At 59.4% G+C, this 24,043-nt stretch overlaps 1 protein-coding gene across 1 annotated transcript; it reads left to right on the forward strand.

Annotated features, from left to right (window-relative positions):
- Positions 1-1,558: 1,558 nt before the first annotated feature.
- Positions 1,559-22,702, forward strand: LOC116464100 (adhesion G-protein coupled receptor D2). Its single transcript, XM_032147370.1, has 20 exons — positions 1,559-1,614; positions 2,505-2,572; positions 2,924-3,136; positions 3,447-4,088; positions 4,420-4,518; positions 4,903-4,988; positions 5,259-5,543; positions 7,042-7,153; positions 8,535-8,658; positions 9,033-9,138; positions 12,095-12,250; positions 13,446-13,549; positions 13,814-13,916; positions 14,230-14,383; positions 14,935-15,068; positions 15,145-15,260; positions 16,178-16,298; positions 21,071-21,112; positions 21,197-21,265; positions 22,601-22,702. The coding sequence occupies exons 1-20, from the start codon at positions 1,559-1,561 to the stop codon at positions 22,700-22,702; spliced, it is 2,892 nt and encodes a 963-aa protein (XP_032003261.1).
- Positions 22,703-24,043: the final 1,341 nt, after the last annotated feature.

The following is a 24,043-nucleotide window of genomic DNA, read 5'->3' on the forward strand; positions in this document are numbered from 1 at the left end:
AGGAAACTGGCTTGGAGAAGTTAGGTGTCATGCCTTAGGTCAGAGTCAACATGAACTTGGATGAACTTGGATGGATCTATCTGCCCCCAAAGCCTGGGCCCTAGGGTCATTCAGTCTAACCTCCCTCCTAACCAGGCATCCCTGCTACTGAGGCCAGGAAGGTATGCCCACAGTCCCTACTCCACACTTCCATGGGAGATCTTTGCCTCTGCATCCCCCCAACCCCTCAGCCTCCCTCTGCAGCCCTGGCCCTGGCTCTGCCCCTATTCCCTTCCCCCAGACAGGCCCTCTCTGCCATCCCTGCAGTACCTTTAGAATGGCCTGGATGAAGATCCAGAAAGCCAGGTTCAAGGCCCGGCTCTGCCTCTGGCCACTGGCCTAACCCAGGGTGAGAGCTTTCAGTTCTCCTCTGGCAAATGGGTACGCCTGCCCCCAGCCCTTCCTCGCAGCAGGTGGAAGGTACGGGAGAAGCGTCCTCTAGGGAGCCGGTGCAGGGCAGGCAGTAGGCCAGGCACTGAGCGCTTCCTCCTCCCCGACCATCCCGGCCTCCGAGGGGTCTGGGAAGCCCAAAGACCCTTCAGCTTCCACTAGTTTGCTTTGGATCCAAGTCTCACAGGTGGCCCCTCTAATCGGGTGACTTTAACCAGTGTGTTTGGGGGAGGTAGTGACAACAGGCCCGGGGCGAGGGACTGAAGGTCTCCTCCCACCCACCTGGAGGCAGGTATCTGTCTGGCTGGACAGGGTGGGGGGCCCAAGAGGGCGGGGTGGGGAGCGGAAAGGGGCGTGACCGAGGGGCGGGGTCTCCTGGGCCGAGGGGCGGGGTCTCCTGGTATGTGCCAGAGCCCGCCGCTGCCTCCCCGACTTCAGTCCCCGCAGATGCCTCGCAGACGGTGAACAGCCACAGGCGCCAGGCCTGGCATAGCGGGTGAGGAACTGGAGCTGGGAACAGGGGAGGGACCAGCGGGTGAAGGGGAGGCCCCTGACTCAGGCCCATTGGCGCCTCGCGAAGGAGGGACGCGCAGTGGCGGGCAAACTTCGCATCTCCCTCTGGGGCCGCAACGAGTGTTTGGAGAGCAAGAAAAGTGGGCGCCAGGGGGCTTGAGGGCGCGAATCCAGGCAGACGTGAACGAGGGAGTGCTTTTCAGACTCCAAAACGCGGGAGCCTCCGAGTCCTTGGGTGAGGGGCGTGTTGGATTTTCGTGCTGTCTGGAAGAGGGAAAAGGGGTGAATGATCACTGGTGATGGCTCAGATGCCGTCACCAGGTGGCAGGAGGCCGGGTGTCAGGACACCGTGTTTTCTCAGGCACATTTGTGTAAAGCCAGGGCTGGAGCAGAGACCCAGGAGGCTCTTCCCTGCCTGCAGAGCCCCCCAGGTTGACGGGAGTGACCCCAGATCACCCAGGGTTAGGGTATCCCCGCTGAGCACAGCGTCTGGCTGTAGCACACCCACCAGCGGGAACCGCAAGCTGAACCTGGAGGAGGTACTACTGAGAGACTGGGAGGCAGTCCAGGCAGGAGGGATGGCATGGTCACAGGTCTGGAGAAGGGAAACTCAGAAATGGACGCACCTTGGGGAGCAGGGGAAAGGTGGCTGCACCGAGCAGCGGTGGACAGGTGAGGCCAGGGAACTCGGCAGAGGCCTGACGAAGCAGAACCTTGGCGGAGAATCCCAAGGAACACAAAGCCCACCTGGCCCTGACCTTCCCCCACCCCCTGCAGCGACCCTGAGCTCTGTTTCGCCCCTCTCTGGCCAGCGACTGCTGCTGCCTCCCCCTCTCCCAGCTCTCCAGGGCGACAGTGTTTCCCTGCTTCGGTCCTGAAGGGGCTCCTGGAGACCATCTTTTGTGCAAGTAAATGTCGTCCCTAGTAGGTGGGCCACGACATCCTGGGCGTCCAGCCCACTGGTTGGTTCCCAGCTGAGTGGGGTCTGGGAGCCAAACAAAGGGCAAAGGGACCCTGCAGAAGTCCAAGGGGGAAGCAAGGCAGGATGCCCAGCTGCTTTCCTGTGACTTTTTTTTCCTCAGTCCACGTTGGCCTGCCTGTGACCCCTCCTGTCTGTCTCCTGCTCTGTTGGATCCAGGATGGCACCATGGTGCTACTGTTTCCTCTGCCTCCTGGTACCTTCACCTCTGGGAGGGCGGTGGCTGGGAGGAGGTCAAGGGGACTCACAGCTTCAAGGGTTCCAAGTGGCCATCCTTACCTCATAAGATTACTGCAAAGGTTATCCAAGATAAGCCCTGGCACAGATGGAATAAAAGCAGTCACTAAGGGCGACCCCTCTTACTCATCAGCCTGTTTACTCCTTACACAGGGAAAAGGCTCAGGGCAGCGAAGGGCCCTCCCGAGATCACACTCTGAATGGTGGGATTTGAATCCAGGTCTGACTGCAGAGTCTGCAGCTTCCACTGAATGCCCCCTCCTACCCACCCCCAGAGTAGGCATTCAATAACTGCGAGTGTGCGGGGAGGGTTGCCCCAGCCCCCACTTGTCTTCTTCTCTCCCAGATCAGGAGTCTCTCTGGAACCCCCTCCAACTCCCCAGGTGAATCAAGGAACCCTTGGGCCCCAGGTTGGTATGAGGGATCCCCCCAGGGAGGGTCCCCATCCCCCAGCTAAGCAAGTCTGTGATCCAAGGGGTGCACCGGCCTAGAATGCAAAGGAGGGGAAGAGTAACATTTAGTTCCACCCCCACCATACCAGGCCCTGCGAGGAACGCTTCACTGGTTTCCATCTCATTCCTGCCATTGTGCAGATGACGAAAAGAGCTCTGCAAGAGGACAGGACTCAGCGGGCGATAGACATGGCCGGGTTCAGCCCCACCCAGCCCGAATGACTCCAAGCCCAGCGTCCTTGGCTCCGCCCAGCCCTGGAAGAGTCAGATGCCCACAAAATGCACCCCCCACCGTCTCTCTTATCGTTTTTAGCCCCCGTGGCCCCCGGCGAGGTGGTGGAGACTGCAGGTGGGGTGTGCAAGTTCTCTGGACAGCGACTGAGCTGGTGGCAGGCCCAAGAGTCCTGCGAGCAGCAGTTTGGCCACTTGGCACTGCAGCCCCCTGGTGGGATTCTTGCTTCACGGCTGCGCGATCCGGTCTGGGTGGGCCAAAGAGAGGCCCCTCTGCGGAGACCGCCGCAGAGGCGTGAGTGTGGGCCCCTGGGAAATGGGAGCAAGGGGCAGAGGCTCTGGTGACCTTCAGAGATAGGAGCCCACAGTGACAATGTTTGCAGAATGAGCTGGGAGTAAGATCCCATTGCATCTCCAGGTTCCCTCGCCCTGGACTGGACACCGGGGCTTGACTCTTGGGCAGGGGAACGCTAGCCGCCATTTCTTCCTTCCCGAGGTAGGGGGCACCCCAAAGCCTGGAAGAATCCCGCCGCTGAGCCAAAGGGCAGGGCAGGACCATGTGCACAGGTGGGGAAACTGAGGTCGTAGCCCACGTGTCCCTGCAGGTGCGCGCACCACCGCCGTGCTGGTGTTCGGCGAGAGGACGGCTGACCGGGCGGCGCGGCTGCGGAGCCCTCTGCCTGAGCTGGCAGCGCTGACCGCGTGTACTCACGTGCAGTGGGACTGTGCCTCGCCCGGCCCCGCAGCGCTCTTCTCCGTTGCTGCGCCCGCGCTGCCCAACGCGCTGCAGCTGCGCGCCTTTGCCGAGCCGGGGGGCGACGTGCGGGCTGCGCTGGTGGTGCGTGGGCACCACGCGCCCTTCCTCGCAGCCTTCCGCGCCGACGGCCGCTGGCACCATGTGTGCGCCACGTGGGAGCAGCGGGGCGGGCGCTGGGCGCTGTTCTCCGACGGGAGGAGGCGCGCTGGGGCGCGGGGGCTGGGCGCCGGCCACCCGGTGCCGTCCGGCGGCATCCTGGTGCTGGGCCAGGATCAGGACTCTCTGGGCGGTGGCTTCTCGGCGCGTGACGCCTTCAGCGGCAACCTCACCGACTTCCACCTGTGGGCGCGGGCGCTGAGCCCCGCTCAGCTGCACCGGGCACGGGCCTGCGCGCCGCCCCTAGAGGGCCTGCTCTTCCGCTGGGACCCGGGCGCCCTGGACGTCGCACCCTCGCTGCTGCCCACGGTGTGGGTGCGCCTTCTCTGCCCCAGTACGACCCGCCCCGCCCCGGCCCCACCCCATGGCCCCGAATCCTTCCCTTCCGACCCTGGAACTCGACCCACCCCTTGCCAACCAAGCCACGCCTAGCTCTGGGCCACGCCCTCTCCAGGCCGCAGTGCCTGCAAGCTCCAGCATAAACCTGGTCCCAGCAGCCTGGGGGTCTGCGCTCGTCCCCCGGCTCCCTTACCCCCACCCCGAGCTGGCCACAGTGTCCCTCTCTCAGGTTTCACATTGCCACCTAACCCCGGGGCCGTGCGTCCTGGCTCTCCAGGGTGCGCAGGACACCTAGGGAGCCCTGACAGCTCCCCCGCCCCTGCCAGTGCCCTCAGAGGAGTGCCCTACGTGGAACCCGGGACCTCGCAGTGAGGACTCTGAGCTCTGCCTGGAGCCGCAGCCCTTCCTCTGCTGCTACCGGACAGGTGCGCCCTGGCTGTGCCCCTGGGCTCTGCTGAAGGGAAAGCCAGTGTGGACCGGAGTAGACTGAGAGGGGGTGAGCTGTTGGCAAAGCCTGGGAATTCAGAATAATCTCAGAGCTTCAAGGTCTCCATGGAGTCTAGGCCACAGAGCAGTGGGTCCAGGCGGACCTGAGGGTGAATCCAAATTGTGTGACCTTGGGCAAGCTCTTTTGCCATGCTGTGCCTCAGTTTCCCCATCTAGAACACTGTGTAAGACTCTGGACACACAGCCATCAAGGTGCTCTTCCTTCCCTGGGCAGCACATGCTGGGTGGAGGTCACTGAACAGGCTGGTACCTCTGGGCAGGGGTATTGCCCGGGGCCCAGCCTGGCATCCACTCCTTTGCAGAGACCTATCGGCGGCTGCAGGATGCCCAGTCATGGCCTGGCCAGGATGTTATCAGCCGAGTGAATGCCTTGGCCAAGGACATTGTGGTGAGCTCTCTCTCGGGCTGGAGAGCCTGGGGGCTCCATGGGTCACCTCACTACACCTCGGTTTCCTCCCGGGTAAAGGGACACCCACCTGGTATGTCTGCAGGAATTAAGGCCATTCAGGCTCTCTATTCTGTAGCCCCTGAGAGTTGGGGGCTTGTGACAAGTTTAATGGGTGCCCACCAAGAAGACCCTGGCAAAGCCCAAGCGTGGCCCTTGGGGGGATCCCCTCATAACAACCAGACCCGGAGTCAGTGGCTCCTCTGCCCACAGCTCCTCCCGGACCCCCTCTCTGAAGCCCATGCAGCCCTGTCCCCAGCGGAGGCCTCCAGCTTCCTGGGCCTTCTGGAGCATGTCCTGGCGATGGAAATGGCTCTGCTGGGGCCGGCCGCACTGCTGGCTGTTGTGCGCTTCCTGAAGAGGGTGGTGGCCCTCGGGGCTGGGGACCCAGAGCTGTTGTTGACAGGCCCCTGGGAGCAGCTGAGCCAAGGCGTTGTATCTGTGGCCAGCCTGGTCCTGGAGGAGCAGGTGGCTGACACATGGCTGTCCATCCATGAGGTGAGGCTGGCAGGGTTGGGTGGGGCAGAGGCCTGGGCTGTGGTTCCAGCCTAGCCACCAGCTGGTTGTGTAGCTGTGGGGGAGTCAGCACCTGGCTCTGGGCTCCATCTCTGTGTCTATCCAGAGAAGCTTCTCTTTTGTCTGTTTGATAAGTTGAACTTCCACAAACAATTGCACTTGAGGCTGGACACGGTGGCTCACGCCTGTAATCCCAGCACTTTGGGAGGTCGAGGCGGGTGGATCACTTGAAGTCAGGAGTTCGAGACAAGCTTGGCCAACATGGTGAAACCCTATCTCTACTGAAAATACAAAATTAGCCAGGCCTGGTAGCGGGCGTCTGTAATCCCAGCTACTTGAGAGGCTGAGGCAGGAGAATCGCTCAAACCCAGGGGGCGGAAGTTGCAGTGAGCCGAGATGACACCACTGCACTCCAGCCTGGGTGACAGAGTGAGACTCTGTCTCAAAAAAAAAAAAAAAAAATTGCACTTTAACAATAGCTTCTGTAGTTAAATGAAGTGATTAAGAGCCACCAGTCAGTAAGAGCCTCCCCCACCTCCAAGAACCTGCTGACCACCTTAAGTGGGGGATCTACGCAAAGTGGACAGTCCACCTTGTCTGACTAAACAGCCCAGACACTCTGGACAACATGAGAGGTGCTATCCAGATGGAGAGGCTGTTGGAAACCTTGTCCTGGCGGAAGTGGCTGTCGGCCTGGGAGTGATGAGCCTAGAGCAGGGAGGGAACAAGAATCATGAACAGCGCCTGCAAATTATCTGGGGTTGAAGGAGCAAACTTGGTCCCCCTGTGGGCCTCAGAGGACAGAACTGGGACTAGGACATGGGGGTGGGGGAAGACGGCATAACACAGGAGGCTGGTTCTATGGAATGATTCACCATGGGTAGTGAGCTCCCCATCCTGGGAAGTGTGCAAGCCCATAGTTGATTAGGGATCCGAGGCACTGCGGTAGACCGGGGAAAGCCAGACTGAAGCTCAGTTTTCTTCCCTGGGGAATGGGGATGATCACACCAGCCTTGCTAAGGCAATGGAGAGGCGTTAGGGATGAACAGTGTGACTTGCTCAGCACAGAGTAGGTGCCCCGTGAATGCAGGTTCCTCTCCTCCCTCCCCTGCTCTCACCACCCCTCACCCATGGCTTTCCTTCTGGAATCTCAGTGTTGAGCACCCATTACGGGTCTAGCACTGAGCCACAGCAAAGGGGTAGGCATGGCCCAGCCTTCGGAGTGTGCCCTGGTTGGCAAACAGGAGGATGGGGTGGCTTGGGAGACAGAATTGGATAGGTCGAAGGAGGCTGGGGCAGGCAGGGCTTCAAATGTCAACCTGAGGACCCAGGACTTGATCCTGGAGTCCTTAAAGAGCCATGGAGGGTCTGGAGAGGGCAGGACCACCTCCCAGATCATGGAGCATTCATCCCAGCACTCAGGACAGGCGGCAGTGGGGTGCAGAGTGAGACAGGGAGCTGAGACGCAGCATCCTCCCAGGTGGTCGGTGGGCCTATGGCCCTGGTGGCGAGTGTGCAGCGCCTGGCACCCCTGCTGAGCACCACAACGACCTCAGAGCGGCCCCGAATGCACATCCAGCACCGCCATGCTGGTGAGCCTGCACCCACTCGCCCGCACGGCTGGACTCAGACCTCCCTCCTCAGCCCTGGTGACTGGGAGCTGTCTGCACTTCCACAGACACTCTATTCTGTTTCCTGCATTTGCCCATGCTGTGCCCTGCATCCAGAATGCCCTCTCTCCCTTAATCTCCTAGCAAACACCTATACATCCTTCAGAACCCTGTGTGGGCATCACTCCTTCTAGGAAGCCTTCCTGTGTTAGCGCTCTCCTCCTCTGAGAGACAGTTCCTCCCGCCTCTGTTAGCCCAGAACCTTGAACATGTCTTTCATTGCATTTCTGGTAATTACATAATGGAATTATCTCCCTCCACGGGACACTCCTTGAGTGGTAAGGCTGTTTCTGAGCCCGTCTCTGCATCCCGGGGCCAAGCCCAAGTACACACTCTGTGAATGTTTGTAGCCTGAATGGGGGTGCACCTGTGGTGAAGCTTCAGGTACAAACACGTGCCCTTCGGGTACCCACCAGTTTCTGGTGACTCATCAATATTCAGGTCCTGCCTCGTGGTGACCGCCCCCCCTTCTCAGTGACCCCCTTTCCCTGGAATTGGAAAAGTCAGATTTGCCTTGGGCAAGTTGCTGAACCTCTCTGAGCAGGAATGGTGGCCTCCTAGGCCTATGGCAGGAAGAGAGGAATCCAGACCCTGCTAGCTGGGCCTGCTCAGCAGAAAGACCTCACTCCAAGGTCCAGCAACCCAGCCCCGTTTACCCCCAGGCCTGGAAGTGCAGAGCTTACGCTTGAGGGAGGCCAGCACCAGGGGCTGCTTATTCACAATGCCTGGTGGGCGTCCACAGGGGCCCGGCCATATCCACATTCCTGCGAGTGAAGTGAGGCGACTCCTCGGGAAAGGTGGGTGAGGATGAGGGGGTGTCCAGAGCCCTGTTGTGTTCTGGGTCAAACCTCAGCTCTAACCGTTGCCAGCTGTGCTACTCATCTTTCAGATCCTCAGTTTCCTCGTCTGTAAAATGGGCACATTACTACTCGCCTTGTGGCTTATGAGGTTAAAAGCACCCACCACATAGTGGTGTTCACTTACTCTCCTCCACAGAACGACACACATCTTCCCTCGGGAGTGAGTGGTGGAGGAAGACCCCCTACGCTTGATGCCATGCAGGGGTGGGGGATTAGGGCAAGGGGCAAAGGGCCTTGGAGTTGTGAGGTTAAGCACATGGACTGTGGCTGCTTGGAATTTTGGCTCTTCCACTTCTTAGCTGTGTGATCTTAGGGAAGTCATTTAACCTCTCTGAGCCTCAGTTTCCCTATCCGTAGAGTGGGGAGGGCATCATCCTCGGGGCCAACTGGTGGTGCTTGTCCAGCCACCGGGTGGTGCCTTGGTGCCCCTTCCTCTCAGCCAGGCCTCTCTAGAGTCACCGTGATCCACAGCTGGTTCACCTCCAGAGTCTTCCAGCACACCCTAGAGGGACCGGACCTAGAGCCCCAGGCCCCTGACAGCTCAGAGAAGGCAAACAGGGTGCAGAGGTGAATAGGCGCCACCTGGAGGGCTGTGAGGGCCTGTGTCCCCTCCCCAGGGAAGGCCAGAGCCCACCTTCTGGTGGGCGCATGTGTCCTTAGCAGCCCAGGGCCCACCCTTTCCCACCCCTGCCCAACACACACTTCTGCACCTGCCGGAGGTGAACATGGCTCAACTCCTGTCCGGGGTTTTGGCTTCTGTGCTGGGATTTACCCAAGTTACCAGCAAGTCCCTAAGGCAAGACTGAACCGGTGCCACAATTCCTGATATCTCTTTGGACACAGAGGCTGCCACCTCCACCGTAGGGGCCTGGGTGACGTGCCCCAGCCAGGCACCATCCCTCCTCCACAGCCACCCTTGAAAGCTCCCATCCTTCCCACAGGTTCCTAAGCACCCACTTGGGGTCAGCCATCATCTCCTCTGAAGTGTGGGCCGTCACTGGAGAGGTCAACATGGCTGTGACCTTTCATCTGCAGCACCAGGCCCAGGTACTGGGTGGCACTTCTGGGAAGCAGCTGTCCTGGTGCACGTGTCCTGGTTCAGTTCCCCCAACCCCCAGTATTTATTCATTGGACAACCAAGGCCTAATAATGCACACAAAATGCACCTGCAAGCCACCTCCATTGTCCTCAAGGGAATGGGAAGGGAAGCGATTGACTGCAGGGTCACCTTATGGCAGGTGCCACAGATACGCAGCATTCATTTAATCCTCCAACTTCGCATTTCATCCAAAGCTTGGGAAGGCTGATGTGATTGGCCCCAGCTTGTAAGTGGCAGAGCTGGGATTTCATTCTATGTCTGCATAACTTGAAAACCTGTTAGTTCCCATGGAGTCATTCACTGCAGCATGTGCAGTGAATTCATTCATTCACTCACTGCAGTGTGTGTACAGAGGCCTTCCCATATGAATGTGCTTCATACAAATAAAAATAACCTAGATGTCCATCAGTAGGGGACTACTTTAAAAGTTTTTTAGGTCTGGGCACAGTGGCTCATGCCTGTAATCCTAGCACTTTGGGAGGCCGAGGCGGGCGGATCACTTGAGGTCAGGAGTTTGAAACCAGCCTGGCCAACATGGTGAAACCCCATCTCTACTAAAAATACATAAAAGTTAGCCAGGCATGGTGGTGCACACCTGTAGTCCCAGCTACTGGGGAGGCTGAGACAGGAGAACCGCTCGAACCCAGGAGGCGGAGGTTGTCCAGGCTGGTCTCACTTTGTTGTCCAGGCTGGCCTCAAACTCCTGGGCCCAAGTGATCCTCCTGCCTCAGCCTCCCAAAGTGAGCCACCATGCCCAGCCTTGTTTAATATTCTAAAGGATGAATTTTTGAGATTATATTTATATATTAATAATTTAAAATACGTTAAAATAAAAATAAATAAAAGTGATGTGTTACTCATTGTGACACATTCAGAAAATATAGAAAAGGATAAAGACAAAATTGTATTACTCAGAGATAACCGGTATGAACATTTTGGTGCATTTTACTTAAGCTGTTTTCTGGGCACATAACACTATATATATATTTCTTTCCTTTTGCAAAATGAAAGCCCTTGCTCTTTCAGCGGAGCCATGCAAAGCATGGCGCTGCGTAATCTTGAGCAGGTTAACCCTCCTCTCTGAGCCTCAGTTTCCTCATCTGAAATTGCATGAATTTATAGCTGTCTCTTAGGTTGCTATGAAGATCAGCTACAATAAAGGACATGAAAGTGCTTGGCAAGACACAAAGGGAGGTGTCATCACCATCACCCTCCCCAGTCAGGACAGATGGCCCAAGTCCCATGCTCAGGCTACCTTCCCTACCTAGACTGGGCTCGTACCGCTGGCCACCTGATGTGTCTTCACTGCTTAATGACATGTTATAAAATCTATATTTTTGTCATTGTTTAATTACAAAAGAACTAACACATTCATCATAACACATTCAAACCCAGACCTAACCACTGTTAGGTTCACTGCGTGTTTGCTCCCACACGTGCTGTGTGTGTACGTGCGTGTGTGTTTTCACAAGTATGCAGACCTTAATTTTTCACATAAATTGGGCTTATATCATGCCCAATATTGTGAATTCTTCCTTTACTGAACAAAGTATCACGGAGATCTTACCACATCAGTAGCCAGAGGCCTGTGTGTTCATCTTACCAGAGACAGTGTCCCAAGGAGAGGAGAGGCGCAGTTGCTTAACTGCTCCCCGGTGATGGAGGCTTAGCTCATTCCCAGTTTTTCCACCTTCCACACCATGCTGGAATGAGAGCCTGCACTCTCCTCCCTCTGCCTCCCCTCTGCCCCTTCATCCACGACACATGGTGGGCAACCCCCTGGACCCTAAAATGCAGAGTCCTCGGCGTCCCTCCATCCTCCTGGTCTCTCTCCTTTCCCATCCACACTCACACCTGCCCCGTGCCCCTCAATCCACGCTCATGCACCTGCCCTGTCCCTGTCTCCTGCCTCCAGACCTTCCGTCATAAGCTGGTGGAGCCTGTCTGTGCTTTCTGGAACTACAGTATCAGGTGAGTTTCTATTTCCAGGTTTTTGTTTTTTTGTTTTTTTTTTTGAGATGGAGTTTTGCTCTGTCGCCTAGGCTGGAATGCAGTAGCGCAATCTCGGCTCAATACAACCTCCATCTCCCAGGTTCAAGCGATTCTCCTGCCTCAGCCTCCCGAGTAGCTGGGATTACAGGCGCCCGCCATCACGCCCAACTAATTTTTGTATTTTTAGTAGAGACAGGGTTTTGCCATGATGGCCAAGCTGGTCTCGAACTCCTGACCTCGGGTGATCCACCCACCTCAGCCTCCCAAAGTGCTAGGATTACAGGTGTGAGCCACCGAACCCAGCCTTTAAGATGATTTTTTTTTTTTAAATATGTCCACTGTGCTTGGGGATGAGGCAAGATTTACACATAGTTTTGACCTCTGTTCACCATCTGCCTCTCGGGGTGACTCCAGACTCCTCCCAGCTCTAGGACAAGCTGCGGGAGGAGGATGTGTTACCCAGGGGGTAGTGAGCTCCCTGTCATAGGAGTATGTGAAGGAGGAAGCACTCACTCTGTGAGGTGCCTAGGAAGAGACTCATCCGTCAAACGGCGTTGAACTTGATCTATCTGAGGTCAGGGCCCTTGGACTCTTGAAGGAGCAGAGCAGGCTCCAGGGATTATCCTGGCTCCCTGCCCTGGATCTTTAGCTGAGGTAGGGAACCTTGGTCCCAGTGGCTCAGTAATTCATTAAGTTGATAAATGGCAATCACTGGGATCAGCCCTGCCCTCCTACCATCCTAAGAAGGTCAAGCACATTTTATAGGTGAAAAACTGAGACCCAGGAAGGGGCGGTGACTCGCCAAGGTCACGTAGCTGGTTAGAGGCAGGGCAGTGACGGGCCCCAGGCTTGGGGACAGCCTTTCCCCTGCTTGCTCCTAGCCCCTCACCCCCTTGTCCACCTTATCTCAAGAGCCCCCTGTTCCCTCCCCATCCCCCAAGCCCATATACAGGGGGTGCCTGGGCCACCACGGGGTGCTCAGTGGCTGCCCTGTACGCGGACTCCACCGCCTGCTTCTGCAACCACAGCACCAGCTTTGCCATCCTGCTGCAAATCTATGAAGTACAGGTGAGTGCACGGTGGGAGGGGGGTGTCAGGAGGGGGGTTCTTACCTGGAGGTGAAGAGAAGAGCCAATAGGTAGCAACAAGAAGCCTCTGAGGGATGCCAGCTTTCATAGATTGTTGCGGACGGGGCTGGGCTCAGTAGTTCATGCCTGTTGTCCCATCACTTTGGGCGGCCGATCGCTTGAGCCCAGGAGTTCAAGACCAGCCTGAGCAGCATGGCGAAACCCCGTCTCTACAAAAAATGCAAAAATTAGCCAGGTGTGGTGGCTTGCGCGTATAGTCCCAACTACTCAGGAGGCTGAGGCAGGAGGATTGCTTGAGCCCAGGAAGTTGAGGCTGTGGTGAGCCAAGATCACACCACTGCACTTCAGCCTGGGTGATAGAGCAAAACCCTGTCTAAAAATAAATGAGTAAATAATAAATTGTAAAAAAAATTGTTGGGGGAAAACGCTAAGAGTTTTGACCCCAGGGGTCACCTGGCGTGTTGAGGGGCACACTGCAAAAACATGTTACCAAATGCATTTTTCCTGTAAAGTCAGGCCAGGCACAGTGGCTCCCACCTGTAATCCAACCACTTTGGGAGGCCAAGGCAGGCGGATCATCTGAGGTCAGGAGCTGGAGACTAGCCTGGCCAACATAGTGAAACCCCATCTCTACTAAAAATACAAAAATTAGCCGGGCATGGTGGCCCGTGCCTGTGGTTCCAGCTACTCGGGAGGCTGAGGCACACGAATCACTTGAACCCAGGAGGCGCAGGTTGCAGTGAGCTGTGAGCTGAGATGTCGCCACTTGCACTCCAACCTGGGTGACAGAGTGAGACTGTCTCAAAGCAAAAAAAAAGTCAGAGCGTGGACACTTTTCCACATCATGAACAATCCATCCGCAGCCCCATTCTGATGATACTCCATGGTCCCCGGGATCCCTCCCCGTGGGCATGTCGGTCAGCGCTCTTAGTAGCTGTCCAGTCGGTGGAATCTGGGCCAGTTGGGGTCAGTCTAGGGAGAGCCAGCAGGAGAGTAGGACATGCTCACGCCTGCTTATTAAATGCTTACTGTGTGCAGGCCTGGGTCCTGCTGGCTGCTGCTGCACTGCAGAGGCGAATGCGGCGTGGGGGGCCTTAGAGTCACCAGGCGGGGCGAGGTCTGGTCTGGGTCGGGTCTGGGTGGTGCCAGGGGGGTTTCTCTGTCCCTCCACACAGAGAGGCCCTGAGGAGGAGTCGCTGCTGAGGACTCTCTCATTTGTGGGCTGTGGCGTGTCCTTCTGCGCCCTCACCACCACCTTCTTGCTCTTCCTGGTGGCCGGGTGAGGAGAGTTCACCACTGTAGCCTGGCGGCCTGGGCCCTCCCCACCTCACTCAGGCCTCCATGTCCCCATCGGTCGGGTGTCCATCCTTGGTCCCAGCAGAACCTCGGTCTGAGCCTCTCCTTAGGATGTGCTGGGTCCCCTGTGGAGCTGCTCTCTTTCCCCCCATCTGCCCAGGCACAGGGGATCGGGCAGGACAGAGCGCTGTGGGGTGTGGGGACCGGCAGTGGTGTTCTTGTTAACTGACTCCTCTGTCCTCTCCAGGGTCCCCAAGTCAGAGCAAACCACAGTCCACAAGAACCTCACCTTCTCCCTGGCCTCTGCCGAGGGCTTCCTCATGACCAGCGAGTGGGCCAAGGCCAATGAGGTGGGCAGCCAGTGGGTGCGCTGGAAGCCCGGGGAAGCCTGGGAAAGTGCCTGTGGGCTTTTCTAGGGTGACCCCCTGCCCCCCACCATTTTCACGTGGCCCCACTTCCCTGGGGAGGAGCAGGGCCCGGGGAGGAGAAGGGCCCCGGGAGGAAAGGCCCCGAATGGTGGAGCAGGGCCCAGGCTGCTGCCCAGAGGCCTCACCCACTGACACTTCTTTGGGTTGGCAAGGCTGGGCTGGGCATGGGGCCGTGGGGCCGGCCTACACCTGCGTCTGACCTCGGACCTGGTTGAGGATCCCCACCCTCCCACAGGTGGCATGTGTGGCTGTCACAGCCGCAATGCGCTTCCTCTTTCTGGTGGCGTTCTCCTGGATGCTGGTGGAGGGGCTGCTGCTGTGGAGGAAGGTGGTAGCTGTGAGCATGCACCCGGGCCCAGGCATGTGGCTCTACCACGCCACAGGCTGGGGTGAGGCCTGCTCTGCGCCCGCACTCTCTTCTCCTCAGCTGTACCTTGCACGGCCGACCCTGCCATCTAACGTGGCCCCACGCCCAGCACTCCGCACCCAGCACCACTCAGCATCCGGCATTTAGCATCACCCAGCACCCAGCACCACCCAGCCAGCCCCATCTCTGACATGACCTCAATTTCCTCAGTTCTATTAACCTCCAATTTACCCATCCTCATTCCTCATAATCCTTCTCCACTTCACAGCCTCCCCTCTCCATCCGCAGTGCTATCTCCCCAAATCTGTAGCCAGCCAGTTGCCCAGCCTCCATCTCGGGAAACACTCAGCTGTAGCCTCCAAAGCAGCCTCAGCTCTCCCCACTCCCAAACTACTGTGGCTCTAATGCCACCCTAACAGTATCAGGGCCCCCAGCCCTGCTCCCTGGACCTCTCCAGTGCCCCCAGTACAACCTCCAGTAGGGGACAGCTGCGTCTTGGGGGGCGGGTCCTGGGTCCTGGAGAGCAAAAAGCAGGTGACCCGGCCTTGAGGCCCCCTTCTCCCTCTACCCTAGGCATGCCTGTGGGCATTGTGGCGGTCACCCTGGCCATGCTCCCCCATGACTACGTGGCCCCCGGACATTGCTGGCTCAATGTGCACACGTATGCCATCTGGGCCTTCGTGGGGCCTGCGCTCTTCGTGCTGACTGTGAGCTGGGGTCCTGCAGGGGAGGGGCGTGTTGGGGACGGGGAAGTCCTCTCGCCCACTGACCCCAGGTCTCCAGGCCAACACCTGCATCCTGGCCCGTGTGGTGATGATCACCGTGTCCAGTGCCCGTCGCCGTGCCCGCATGTTGAGCCCACAGCCCTGCCTGCAGCAGCAGATCTGGACCCAGATATGGTGAGGCCCCAGAACGGGGGGCCAGGAGGAAGCAGGGAGTGCAGAGTCAGGCGGCGCCAGGCGTGAGGCTCACTGGGCGAGAGCACGTGCGAGTCTGTGTCCGGAGCGTGGCCGTGTGGCCGTGCCCAAGTCTCTATTGAGTATGTGGGTACACACGTGCCCCTGCATATGTGTCACACATGCTCGGGCATGTCAACATGCACCCATGCGTGTCACATGTGGGGATGGTCACTGATCTGTGTGAGGGAGCTGTGGACACCGGCCACTGTTCGAGGGGTGCACTGTCTGCAGAAGGTACTGATAGCCTGTAGGAGACAAAGTAGGGGAGACCCTCAAATCAGGGTTAGCCCCAGAAGTTCAGGTTCAGGGTAAGGACCGGGGTCCCTGTTCCTGCTAAAGACCCCCATCACCCTCTGGGGTCACACTCTGCGAGAGAGGGGGACCCCGCTGGCCTTCCTTCCCAGCCCTGCCTCCTTGCTGGCTTTCCCCTTCCCCACCCATCCTCCACCAAGCACAAGGCAGCCCAAGCTCGGGGGGGGTCCCTGAAAAGCCAGGGAACCCCAGGGCCCTTGGAGAGGGAGAAGGGAGTCCTTCTGACCCCATCCCTGCTGGTCCCACTGCTCAGGCCTCAGCTCCCGCTCTGGACGGCTACCACCCCATTCCTTCCAGCCAGGCTGCGGGTCGGGGCCCCATCTCCCAAGTGCCCCTACCCTGCTTCATGCCACCTCTGTCTCTGAGGGTGGGGGGCAACAAAGTCCAGTCAAAGGTTCTGGCTCCCTCTAAGTGCTGCTGAGCCATGGTCCCAGTCCTCAGCTCCCACCCCGCTCCAGGCACTTACAGGTGCTGCTCTCCCTGGAACCCTGCAGGGAGCTCCCCAGGCCTCCCAACCCCCGTCAGCCCTGCCTGCCCTCCTACAGGGCCACGGTGAAGCCCGTGCTGGTCCTGCTGCCCGTCCTGGGCCCGACCTGGCTGGTGGGTATCCTGGTGCACCTGCGCCCCGCCTGGGCCTACGCTGCCGTGGGCCTCAACTCCTTCCAGGTACCTCCAGCCCCAACCTTCTGGGACTAAGCCCTGACGTGCATGAAAGCTCACAGGGGATGACTGGGGTGTCAGGGCCTGGGGGGGTGAGCTCTCCATCATGGGAGACATTCAACAGCAACTGGGACATCCTATCTAAGAAAGGGTTTTGAGGGTGGGAGTGGGAACAGGCAACCTCCAATCAACCAGCGGTTCGTGCAGGAGGCTCACGGGGCCCCTCTGCCAGCTGAGGAGGCTGAGGGCCAGAAAGAGGGTGTTAAGGCTCACCGTGCTTGGACACTCAGGGTCCGGCAGAAATTCCAGCCCCTTGGCTGGTGCCAGAGCTACTTAGTTCTTGCCAGGAAGCTGGGGAGGGAACGCAGGGCATCAGTCACCTCCCGCTTGGGGTCTGCGGCCTGCTGGGATAGCCGTTTAGAGGAGGGTTTGGGAGGAGGCCAGTTCATGAGGCCACAGGAAAGGGCCCGGGCTTTCCGGCTCTCTCGGGGCCTGTGTCCTGGAACCACAGGGAGGAGGCCAACTAGGTCCCTCTCAGGGGATTGGCAGGTCTGTGGGGGACCAGAACATTAACAGAAGTGACAACCAGGGGGCTGGGTGCTGGGAGTCAGGGAGGCCCACCGAGACCCTTCCTGGCCCCTCCCTTTCCCTCAACCTCCCTGGACCATCCCCCCAGGCACATCTCCCTGTCACCTGCACTTCCTGCTCCCTGCCTGCCCAGCCCGGGTCCCTCTCAGGGCCAAAACGTGGATGAGCGAGGGCCCAGGCTGGACTGCACCAGGCTCAGGAAGTCAGGTGCAAACTCCACCCAGGGTCCATGAGCCCTCCAAGCTGGGGACCCTCCATCTTTTCCTTGAAGAAGGAGAGCCAAAGTGGTAACAGCCACTCACAGTGCCTGGGTGCTCCCTCTGCGCCCCAGGCCAGGCTCCTATTTTTATCTCCCAACAAGCCTTGTCAGTGGGGAAACTGAGACCTCATCAGGTCACTTGCCCAAGGCCCCTCAGGAGGCAGCAGCAGCGGGGGCATCACTCCAGAGTCTGTGTTCTCAGCCACAGGGCATCCAGCTATGACCGCAGATGAGCACTGGCTGGTCCCTGGGAGCATGCTTGGACCCGGTTACTCATTCATCCATGTGATTTTCATGGCTCGCCCAGTGTGTGCCAGGCACTGTGCCAGGTGCCAGGCCGCAGCAGCAAATGAGGCAGCAAAAAGCCCCTGTATTTGTGGAGCTGCTCTTGGAGAGCAGGCAGACCATGGCCACGATGAAGAAACGAAGTGTTCATCGAGGGGACGAGGCAGGGAGCCCTCTTCCAAGCCCCACGCCCCCAGGGCTTCATGGCTGGGTTCAGTCTGGCTGGGCCCCTGGTGAGGCTTCTCCACCTGTCACACGGTGGGGCAGGCAGTGGCATCTTGTTGCCATGGCGATTCCTCCAGCTCTTTGCCAGGTGCCCCTCTCCACATCATGGGGGGTTGGATCCCTGATGCTCTCCGTCCTCACCCATGCCCCTCAGGTGGGCAGAGACACAGCCATGGGGCAATGCCACCGTCAGCCATGGGGCAATGCCACCATCGCACCGTCTCAGATCCCTCCTTTCAGTTCTCATTCTTTCCTCTCTCTCTGTCCCAATCTTGGTCTCTGAATCTTCTCTGGTTCTGTCTCTCAGGCTCCCCCTCTGTCACTGTCCCCCTCTCTCTGTGCCCTTCTCACCCTCTGGCTGTGGATGTTTTTTCTGGCACTGACCCCACCTGGCTCTTCCTGGGCCTGTCTTCATGTTTCTCCCCTTCTCTCCTCAGTCTCTCTGACACCGATTTGTTTGTTTGTTTTGGGTTTGTTTTTTTTTTTTCGGAGATGAAGTCTCGTTCCGTCGCCCAGGCTGGAGTGCAGTGGCACGATCTCGGCTCACTGCAACCTCTGACTCCCGGGTTCAAGCGATTCTCCTACCTCAACCTCCTGAGTAGCTGGGATTACAGGCACCCGCCACCACGCCCGGATGATTTTCGTATTTTTAGTGGAGACGGGGGTCTCACCAGGTTGCCCAGGCTGGTCTTGAACTCCTAACCTCAAGTGATCCTCCCGCCTCGGCCTCCCAAAGTGCTGGGATTACAGGCATGAGCCACCGCGCCCAGCCCTCTGACACCAGTCTTTTTATCTCTGCCTCTCCATCTCCCTGTGCATGACACTCTCTTGTCTCTGCCTAAGGCAGCCTCAGGTTACCCTTGGGACGGTCACCCGGTGAAGGCAAGGAGAGGCTGCCTTAGGCAGGAGCTCAAAAGGCAGGATTGGGATCTGGGCCCCACCGCTGACAGTCACATGACCCTCTTAGGCTCAGAGCCCTGTTCTCTCAGTCAGTCCCTCTCCCCAGGCCCGGCCTTTCCCTTCACCGCTCCTTTGGTCTCTCCCTGTCTCTCTGTATCCACCAAGGTCTCTCCATGTCTTCCCCTCACACTCCACCTCCATCCCTGTCCCTCTCTCACTCTCCATCATTCTTGGGCATAAGCTAGGTACATCCCACTCTTAGGAGGGTGACCAAGTGACCAGGGAGGAGGCCTGGGACTCAGGGATGAGACTCTGCCCAACCTCATTCACTCTCTGGGACTAAGGTGTGTCCTTCTGGCCCCTGTACCGGGTTGTGTCGAGGGAGAGCAAAGCGTCACTTCTATAACCAGCCGTCGCTCCCACTTGCCCTGGCAGACAGAGCCTTGTTGTGAGGCCTGGAGAAGTGGCACCAGGCCTCTGTTTCTACATCTAACTGAAGGGGATCAGATTCCCACCCTCCTCATGGGAACATCGTGGAGTTCGACTGACGTAACATTTGCCAAAGCTACGCACAATCCCTGGCACGTGCTAGGAGCCCCACGAGTGTGAGCTCATTCGTTTTGTTCAGTTGTTGAACACGCACTCCCCTAGCACCTCCCCGTGCCAGGGCTGGCCTGCACGCTAGGGGGCATGGAGATGCCCAGGGCCAAAGAATTCTGTGACATTCTCAGCCTGAGGGAGAGACAGACATCAAAGCCACACAACCACAGTGTGTCATGACTGAGGCCGAGAGACAAGGGACCTTGATCAAGGCAGTGTGGGGACAGAGGAACAACTCATCGGAGGCAGAATGGGCCACCTGGAGAGGGTCACTCTCGGCCAAGACCTGATGGCTGTTTATGGAGAGGGGGAAAAGAATGTTTTAAGCCAGGGGAGGGGGGCATGGTGGGGTCAAATGGTGGGGAGACATGAGGGGTAAGGCTGGCGAGAAATGGGGCAGGAGGGAGTGTTGGGGGCAGACAGAGAGGGGTCCTCAAAGCTGTTGTAAGGAGCTCAGACTTGGCTGGGTGCGGTGGCTCACACCTGTAATCCCAGTATTTTGGGAGGTTGAGGCGGGTGGATTACCTGAGGTCAGGAGTTCGAGACCAGCTTGACCAACATGGTGAAACCCCGTCTCTACTAAATACAAAAAAATTAGCTGGGTGTGGTGGCACGTGCCTGTAGTCCCAGCTACTTGGGAGGCCGAGGCAGGAGAATCGCTTGAACCCAGGAGGTGGAGGTTGCAGTGAGCCGAAATTGTGCCGTTGCACTCCAGCCTGGGCAAGAAGAGTGAAAACCCTGTCTCAAAAGAAAAAAGAAAAAGAAAAAAAAGAGCTCAGATTTTGTCCCAGGGGTAGTTGGGAGCCATGCAGGGCGTCAGGCAGGTGCTGGTGTTCTTGGGTTGGCATTTGGAAAGATGCCTTTGGGTGGTGAGGAGTGGGTAGAAGGAAATGGGATGGAGACGGCAGTTCAGAGGCTACAGAGAAAGATCAGGCTGGGCCTGGGGACCTGGGAGGCTTTGGTGTCTGTCTTGGAGAATGGGGGTGGTGGTATCATCTCAGTTGGTGCCTGGGCACCAGGGGGACCAGTCAGGCTCTTGGGCTCCAGCTTTCAGCCCTGGGAGGCTGGAAGGCCCCAAGGAATTCCAGGCCCCCACCTGTGTCCTCCCGCCTGGGCCGCAGCACAGAAGCAGCTGCCTGTGACACTGCCTTAGGAGGGATCCCAGGACAGCCTCAGTGCTGGGCCACACTGGAGCTTAGGACCCATTCCTCTGCCCCCCACGCCCAGCTCCTGGTCCCTCTCCATCAAATGGGGAGAATGAATCCACCCCCGCCACAGACCTGCTGTGGGGGTCAAATGAGAGCCCAAATGTGATGGTGCAGGGAAGGTGGTGAGGCCCTCTTGGTCCCACGGTGTGGGGAGAGGGAGCCAGCTCTGCCCCAGCCACTGTGTGAGTCCCTCACAGGCAGCACCTCCCATCCCCTCAGAAGCCAAGTCCCAGCTTCATCTCCCCTTTCCAGATGAAGAGAAAGAGGCTCAGGGAGGTGAAGGCCACTCAGCTAGAGGCACAGTGAGAAGGCACTCACAGGGCTGTTGTCCCAGGACCTGACTTGGCCTCGGAGCCTCAAGAAGGTGTGCCCCTCCCAACCCCACTGCACAGCATGGTGAGGCGGTGAGGATGGGACAGGCCCAGGGTGGGGCACAGAGGACTGGAGTCAGAAAGGCTGCCTGGTGAGCAGAGGCTGAAGGCTGGGGTTGCACTGGGCAAAGCCCCTTCTGGTCCTCTGGCCTGCTAAATGCCACAGCTACCCCTCCGCAGACGGGCACGAGGGCAGGGCCGACTTCGTGCCCATCAGCCTGTCTCTGGGTATCTCTGCGAGTGTCTCTGCCACTGGGGGGCGCCGGGACCCCAGGCAAGGCCAGGCTGTGGGAGATGGGGTAGGGGGCTCCGGGCTGAGGCACTCGCTGGGTCTGTCCTCAGGGGCTGTACATCTTCCTGGTTTATGCTGCCTGCAATGAGGAGGTGAGTCTGGGGGTCCCGGCTGCAGGGAGGGGGGCCCAAGGGGGTAGGGAGGGTCCCTGGCTTGACCTCCAAGCATTCCCCCAGGTGCGGAGCGCCCTGCAGAGGATGGCCGAGAAGAAGGTGGCCGAGGTGCTCGGGGCACTGGGAGTGTGGGTGGGGGCGGGAGGCCCCCAGAGCCAGGTCCCAGCCCCCACATCCTCTCCTTTCAGTCCCGTGCCAGCCCGGCCAGCTGGGGGACCAGCCTGAGGCCCCCAGGTCCCTGGGAGGCAGCCCGAGGGAGCCCCATAGCCTTGGCTCCACCCCAGAGACACGTGGCTCTCAGAGGTACTCGCAACACCCAGGTGGGAGTTCCGCCTCAGTTTCCCCAGCACTCAGGCAGAGCCGGGAGGACGAGAGCAGGTCCTTTTAGCCCATCTGAAAAAAGGAAACCAGGGCCCAGGAAACTGCAGCCCTGCGGCTTGAGCAATGTCCTGTCACTCATTCCCCACTGCCAGGAAACCCGGGCTCCTGGGGCCTGGCCCACACATGGGGCTTGTCCAGGGTGACCTTCTCTGGGGCTCCATGCAGAAGGGTTTGGGGGACTCCCGGAGACGGTGAGTAAATGGGGTTGGGGCTCTGAGGCAGGGTGTGGGTTGAATGACTTCGAGGCCACGCCAGGGGTTCCAATCCTAGCTCCCAGCCACCTCCTGTGTGCCCCTGGGCAAGTTCCCTTCCCTCTCTGGGCCTCATTACTAATCTGTGAGGTAAACCTTGGATTCTCAGCGTATTTGATCCTGAGGGCGCCACTCCCAGGATGGGGGAGCAGAGAAAGGGCTTCCTGCCTTCCTCTCTCAAAAATTTGCATTTTCCTCACTAGGGACCTATGGCCCTAGAACCCCCTCAGCCTTCTCCTGCATTGCAAACCCGGAGAGACAGGTGAGGCTGGGACAGGGTGGGCCGCACAGGGCTCTGCCAGGGGGCTGGCAAAGCCAGCAGGCAAGGTCGGGAAGCCACAGGGCCTGGGCAGGGCTGGGGTGGGGGCTTCCCGGGGATCTGTTTCTCTGTTCCTGGGCTGAAGGGCCCAGGGAGGGGGAGCTGCTGGCCAAAAGCTGGCAGAGGCCGCTATAGCCAAGGGCCTCCAGGGCAAGGGGCAGCAGAAGGAGTGGGGGCCACCCCCGTGACAGCCCCTCTGTCCTCAGGCTGTGGAACTGACAGCGTTCAAAGCTTCAGGTACAGTCCCCACCTCATGGGGTCCCCTTTTTCCTTTTTGGGCCTGGACACCCGCTAAGCCCCCCTGTACCAGGAAGGAAGTGATTTGAAATTAATACACCCAACCTCCCGCAATTGCAGAGGCCCTCCCCTCACTCCACAGGTCCCCTGGGAGCATTGGGGGCCTGGCGGGGACCAGGCAGTACCCCTTGGGAGAGTTTCGTTAGAGAGTAGGTCGTGGAACCCTATTCTGAGTGGGCGCTGCCAAGGAGCACAGCCTGCCTCCCTCTCTCTGCCCAGGGGGGCGCTGCCAAGGAGCACAGCCTGCCTTCCTCTGTCCTCCCTCTCTTTCTGCCCCCTAAGCCCAGCACCCCCCCTCACCCTCTGAAGGCCCCGGCCTGATGCCCTAGGATCCAGAGCCTTCCAAACCCACTGAGGGAGAAGTGCTTTCCTCCAAGGCTGCGGGTCACCAGCCGGACAGCTGATGGGGACACGACGGGGGCTGAGCAGTGGCAGGGGCGGTACTGTGGGAGGCTCGTGAGGACACCCCAGGCCCAGCTCAGGGAGAGGACTGAAGCCTGCGGAGCTCAGCCGGGCCCAGGGGAGCCATGGGGACCCTGCCCGCTGGCCGCCTCCCTGAGGGGGCACTCCTTCCATCTGAAACCCACACGCCCCAGCCTCTCCCAGGTGACTGTTTCCAGCGAAGGCAAGAGCCCTGCTCACCAGGCCCCTCCCAGGGACAGGCTCAGTGCTCAGCCCAGGCACCCACTGATTCTGATTCAGAGAGGGGGAGGTGGAGGTGCCTTTCTCTACCCATTGCGCAGATGAGGAAGTTGAGGCACAGAAAGGCGCAGCCGCTAGCCAGAGCCCGCACAGAGCCAGAGCCAGGCCCCCACTGGCGCGGATAGGGGACTCCCGGCACAGCAGTAGCCACGCGGGTGTAAACTTAGGGCCACGTGAACCCGGGTCGCGGGATCCCAGGCCCCGACCAGTCCCCGTCCCCGGCTGGTATCTCGGTCCCGGGGAGTCTCAGCTTCCCTTTCTGCAGAATGGGGTGGAAGCGCCCCCAACAGGCCCGCACAGGCGCCCCCCGGGGCCAGCGCCCCTCCCCCACCTGCCCCGCCCCCACCCGCGGGCGCCGCGGCTGCAGGAACAAGAGAGCGGCGGCGCCTCTGCGCTCAAGTGACGGCGCCTTTGTCTCCGCTGAATGGGTGCGTTGCTAGGGCCGCTCGTAGCAACAGAGCAGCTTCCACCTGGGCCCCACCCTCCGGACCCTCCACCCGGCCCGGCTCTCCGGACGCCCCCGCTTCCAGCCCCGACCCCACCCCGCGGGCCGCTCAGCGGCCGGAGATGGAATCGCGGGGCAGCGGGGGCTGCCGGGCTGTGTCCTTCGCGGGGCCGCCACCGCCCCTCCTGAAAGGCCGCGGAGCCCTCGGGGCATGCGGATGTTCCGAGGATGGAGCAACTGAGACCCACCCGAGGACTGGCCAGGGTCTCCCCAAGCCTCAGTTCCCAGAGCCCATCCATCCCCGGGTTCTCCACCAGGATCCTCTGCCAGCCCAGCCCCAAGGGCGCACTTTCCCACCAGGTTTCTAGAGAGTGGCTGGGAAACTCATCGCCAAACCCTGCCCAGCTCAGCTCTGCTGGGACCCCAGACCCCAGAACGGCGCAGCGGGAGTCTTTGAGCGCCAACAGCGGCCCCAGCTCCCGTGGCCTCAGCCTCTGGCTTTCCCTGAAGGAGTG

The sequence above is a fragment of the Hylobates moloch genome, unplaced genomic scaffold (assembly GCF_009828535.3).
Source record: "Hylobates moloch isolate HMO894 unplaced genomic scaffold, HMol_V3 SCAFFOLD_176, whole genome shotgun sequence".
In the NCBI taxonomy this organism is placed as follows: domain Eukaryota; kingdom Metazoa; phylum Chordata; class Mammalia; order Primates; family Hylobatidae; genus Hylobates; species Hylobates moloch.